General features: G+C 42.9%; 1 protein-coding gene across 1 annotated transcript in view; it reads left to right on the forward strand.

Annotated features, from left to right (window-relative positions):
- The window catches only part of Abcb5 (ATP binding cassette subfamily B member 5), a 122,874-nt gene extending 117,916 nt beyond the window's left edge, over positions 1 to 4,958 (forward strand). Inside the window, exons 23-24 of the mRNA XM_023709847.1 lie at positions 1,551 to 1,697; positions 4,597 to 4,958. Of these exons, the coding sequence (XP_023565615.1) occupies positions 1,551 to 1,697; positions 4,597 to 4,794 (345 nt within the window). The 3' untranslated portion in view covers positions 4,795 to 4,958. The remainder of the gene's footprint in view (positions 1 to 1,550; positions 1,698 to 4,596) is intronic.
- Positions 4,959 to 5,608: the final 650 nt, after the last annotated feature.

Raw genomic sequence — 5,608 nt, forward strand, 5'->3', positions numbered from 1 at the left:
ACCGCGGTTCAATCCCCCAGCACCACATGCCAGCCAGCCCCGCCCCCTGGTGGGCTGAGCTGGCCACACACACACCACACTCTCTCTCTCTCTCTCTCTCTCTCTCTCTCTCTCTCTCTCTCATAAATAAAAAAAAAAAAAAGAAAGAAAGGAAGGAAGGAAGGAAGAAAATTAACAAGCTGTTAAAACTTCGTCTTGTCTTCAGGTATCCAAGAGGCTCTGTGGTGACTGCAGAGAGTGGCATTAAAACAGCAATCTTGATGTCTTACAACAATCTGTTTGACAGATACACAAGTCCACATTTTCTTAATTCCAGTTCCAAATTCCCAAAGTCATTAGACTAACTGCTGGCAGCCCCAGATAAATTCCAGAGAAGACAGCTAGAGTCTATGTTCTCTGGAAAACAACGGGAAACATTAGAAAAAGACACTTTCATTGGCCTTTGGTAATTCAGACACTCATTGTTTGATATAAAACCAATTATACATTTGAAGCTGGAGAAGAAAACTCTGAGATGGCGACATGTCTTTGTTTTAAGCTTGTATCAGAGACTCTGGGCAACTATTCTACACACAACTTCTGATATCAGGCAGATGTGGAGAGAAAAGCAGTTTGCTCACACTTCTTCCAGAGGTTAAAACAGAATGAACCATATGTGAATCATCCGCTGCTACAGGATTCTCCTCTGGAAGGCTGCACACCTGGACTTGCCTTTTCAGTGGGGCTCATCCATCCACATGTTCTTGTCTGGATACCAATGGCGTATTTTCCTTAGACAATTGCCAAGGGATACTAGAAAGCAGTGGGAAGCCTTGAGGTGGGGGGAGGAAGCAATGGGACAGTCTAGAAAGCAAGCAGGAATCTGCTTATTCCAAATGAACAGACCAGTTGTGATTTGGGGGATCATGTCAGCTTCAAGATATGAAGAAAATGCTCCTCACTTACACTCCCACAGGAAAGAAACACCGCAGGAAAAGGTTCTTAGGAAGTCGGAGGGTCTGGGGAATGGTGTCATCAAAAGCACTTGGTGGTATTGAAAAATAAATGGACTGTTATGCCACCAGTTCCATCTCCAGGAAGGTGCATGACCCTCTGAGAACCAGATCCTACTGTCTGCTGGGAGAGGCCCCCAGAGGCTTAGTAGGGGTCAAGGAGAAGGAACTCAATTTCTCTGTTGTTTTAAAATCGTTAGAATCACTTTGACCTGAAAATAGAAGGTAATATGACTTAATGGAAAAGAATTTGTGTTTACTGGGGACTTCTTCTTGCCAACAATTTTTTTTCTTATGCTTTAATTTTAAAAAAACTCCTTTGTCGAAGCATAATGGCAAAGGTCTGCTCTTTGGGATCAGACTTGATGTGTAAATGGGATGGTAGTGTTTTCTGCTCATTTTATTCACAACAGAACCCACAAATACATTTCAGCACTGGTTGGGACACAAATTTTCAAGAGTAGCAAAATTTGAAATAGTCCTATGGTTCTTGCCCACAGTTGCATATTAACTTAAATAACCAAGGCTTGCTTTCTTAATTGCATGCTACTGTAACAGAAATACAACACACCAGTTGGACTCAAAGGAGCACAGCTCTCTGGTGGCCAGAAGCAAAGACTAGCTATTGCAAGGGCTCTTCTACGAAAACCAAAAATTTTACTGTTGGATGAGGCCACTTCTGCCCTTGACAATGAGAGTGAAAAGGTAAGATCCTCTTCTTTCTTCTGAAAGATGATCATTAATATGAGCCTGCAGTATCATGGAAGACGTCAAGGGTTTTTTGGGAAGAGTAAGTCCTAGAGAGAATTGTAGTCATCAGGTCACTGGATCTGATTAAGGCTTTGACCTTCAAAAAAGAAAAGATCAGAAGGTATTGGGGAGTAGGAGAGAGTTGAGACAAAAGGCATCCTTTCCCAGAAAGGTTTTCTTCCTTGAACGGGTCTCATTATCAAAAGGTGCCAGAAGTAATTTACACCAAGCCGGCAGCTGCAGTAACTACCGTTTCCACTTCAACTCCATGAGGTTTCACTTGGCCAAAAAAGCATTAGGTCATTTTCCAGTGCGAAGCATTCAACAAATGGCAGCAAGGCAGAGCCACCAGAAAACGTACACCTGATTTCCTCGACAAATATGGTAATGCTATGTTAGTTGGTGCAGCCACGTTCTGTATTGCTGCATGGACCTACACAGCAACACAAATGGACTAGAGTGGACCCTTTCCCCTGTTGGCAGAGTCACCCCCAAGGAATGGCGAGATCAGTAATCATGCCAGCTGCTAAATTATTTCTAAGTGAAATCATAATTAATGCCAAGTAAAAGGGCTGTGTATCCACTAAAATATGGCCTGTTGAAGAACTAAAGTACAATTGAAACCTTCAAAAAAAAAAAATTGGTGCCAAATTGTTGAAATGTCCCTCCAAAGAAAGAACTCGAGGAAAGTTTTTATTTTACTGTTATTTAAGAATGCTAAACAAATTAATAAAATAATCTACCTGTAAAAAGAATAATCTGTATTGTAATGTCAGAGCCCATTATCAGCCTTCTCCAGGGTATTAACTCCATCAGAGCAGGAAACAAGCACAGGGACGTAAGACACACAGCATGCTGTATGGCCACACGGCATGCTCTGCAGGTGGCTCATGTCCTCGTGCCCATAGTCACCTTTGTAGTAAACATTGGTTAAGTGAATGATAATCATTAGTGTTTATCAAATGTTTATTATACATGGTGTAATCAAAATATACAACTTAAATTGTTAACGAGTATTGCAATAACAGACACATTGCCATTGGTCCCCCTCGTATTACTTCCTCTTGCTTCAAACACACTTACTGTTCTTGCCACTCTCTTTTCAGGCTGGCCTTGAGCTCACTTTGCAACCCAGGCTGGCCTCAAACTCACAGCACCCTTCCTGCCTCAGCTTCCTGAGTGCTGAGATTACAGTCATGTGCCACCATGCTCAGCCTATTAACCACTCTCAGAAGCAGTCCTGGAAGTCTCTTTTGTGTCATTCCAAGATGTAATAAAAAATATGGTGACAGACAAAGCACCTGCTTTGTCAAGCATGGGGACCAGGGTTTGATCCCCGGTCCTGCATGCTGTGCTGTCCCCGCCACCCAGGGTGCGCTAAGATGGTGACAGAGCCTGGGAGTGATGGTGCATGCTGAGGAGGCCGAGAATAGGAGGATCACTGTAAGTCTGAGCTGCAGAGTGAAACCCTGTACCAAATACACAAATGAAAATATACTACTGCTGCTGAGTAGCCTCTAACAACAAAAAGGTAGGCTCCTAAAAACACTACAGTGGCCAGGGAGATGGCTCAGTAGGATAAGCGCTTGACTGGCAAACGCAAGGATCTGAGTTCAATCCCCAGTTCCAGAAAAAAAAAAAAAAAAAAAAAACACTACAGCATGTCCTCATTGACATTCTTCACCAGATCTGGTGCTGTGCAGCTTCCAGATCTTCCCCAAAATCAAAATGACCTTGAAAAGTAAACAGTTTGAATTGATTCAGGCCATTGATACAGCTGAAGGAGCGGGAATACTCTGAGATTAGTATCAATGTGTCTTGCTGTAATAATTTTTTTTAATTTAAACATTCACTGTATCTTTCAATCATACCTTATATGCTATTGTATCAATTCTCACAAGAACTTTGTGAGTTCACCTCTTTTGCTAAAATGGGCCAGATTAGTGCTTGAAGATGTAGAAAGGTTAAGTACTTTCCCTGCATGCTGGTAGCAGGTCTCTGACTTCCAGACAGGTGAGCCATTCATGGTATTGGTAGGTGATTCTCTTTCTTGTTTAGAAACCACACAGTTCTGGGGTACAACCTTGGCTCTTTCACCTACTAGCTGTGAGAAGTTGGTCAAATGAACTGAAATCTTCCAACTACACTTCACAAAAGAAAGAAAGAAAGAAAGAAAGAAAGAAAGAAAGAAAGAAAGAAAGAAAGAAAGAAAGAAAATGCCTACTGGAACAGTTCATATGTCTAACACGGAATGGTTTCCACCCTCCACACCTTTCTTCTACACACTATTACAACCTCATTGTAAGCTGAGAGAAAATGAGCTCACATATTGGACAATTCCACTCAGATATAGAAATACTACTTCCTTCTCAGTGTGGTGGTACTTGCCTATGATCCCAGCACCATGAGAAGCTAGGAGGACTGCAAGTTTGAGCCCAGCCTGGGTAACTTGGCAACTTAGCAAAAACCCTGTGCCCCTTGCCCCCCAATAAAAGAAAAAAAGTTAACGGGCTGGGGATATAGCTCAGTGAGAAGAAGGCCCTGGATTTAATCCCCAGTGTCAAAAATCAAACAACAATGAATATTACTTCTTGGCTTTGAGTTTAAAATCATATATAAGCATTTCATTCCTATTCATGGCCTCAGATGCTTTTCTGAAATTGAAAGCCGTAAAACATGTGTAATTTTTCTAGATTTCCATTGGGTAGGGTGACTGCTTCCTAAAGTGGGGTGATTCCTTTGGGAATAAGCAACCACAACAAGAATGGTATTAGGTGACCTTAGTGGACTTGGCTCAGGCAAGCTTCTTAATGTGAACCTTGTCCCAGTGACTGCATGTCCTTGTCCCTTCCAGGTGGTTCAGCAGGCCCTCGACAGAGCCCGGAGAGGGAGGACATGCCTCGTGGTGGCTCACAGACTCTCCACAATACAGAACGCAGACCTGATTGTGGTTCTGCACAACGGGAAAATTAAAGAACAGGGGACGCATCAGGAGCTCCTGAGGAATCGGGACATATACTTTAAATTAGTCAATGCACAGTCAGTGCACTGAGGCTGTTGAGTGAGCACATACTTTGGTCTTTGTGTCATGCAAAGGAAGAGTGCTTAGTAATTACTTGGCCTGTGTTGATCGCTTTTATTGCATATATCAATTCCTAGCATCTTGCTTCTCAAGTGCAGACATGTGTTGTCCACATCATCCCTTCAGGCTTAAGGGGAAAAAAGTTTCCTATGAGTGAGATAAGATCTGTATCCCTAGCTTTATAAAAGTGTTACATAGCACATTTGCTTGTAAAGCAGTTTTCTAAAAAGTGAACCCACTTCCTCATCAGCTTCTGTTATAAAATATAAAATATATTCCCAGGAGAAAATTACACAGTGAACCAGGTTGAAGGATTTTAACAAAGAAACCAAGACGTGGTCGGGCCTGTAGTGCTGCGTGGGGGTGTGTCTTTGGCTGGAATATGATGAGTTTTGTAAACATGTGACAGTACTTTGTGCACACACCTTAATCCACACCAGAGGAACTGCTCGCATCTTTGGCAATATATCTCTCAGGGCCGGCGAGATAGCTCAAGGGTCTAAAGTGCTGCTTAGGCAAGGTTAGGCACGCGCACAGACAACACATTCCACGCCAGCCCCACCTCCAGGGCTGGCTGAGCCGGCCACAAAAAAAAAGTATATTCTCTCAATAAAATCCACTGCTTCTCCAAATTCTATTATTCCCCTTTACCAGGGAGAGGGATGTGGAGAGGCCTGCAGTGTAAGCTCTCTGGCAGAATTCAGTCGTGCCTTTTATTCCAGTTAGGGAGGTGCCTCCTCACCTTACGCCGGGCTGTAAGTCACTGGGTCATCTGTTCATGTGT

This window comes from Octodon degus, unplaced genomic scaffold, assembly GCF_000260255.1.
Source record: "Octodon degus isolate 3935 unplaced genomic scaffold, OctDeg1.0 scaffold00015, whole genome shotgun sequence".
Taxonomy (NCBI): Eukaryota; Metazoa; Chordata; class Mammalia; order Rodentia; family Octodontidae; genus Octodon; species Octodon degus.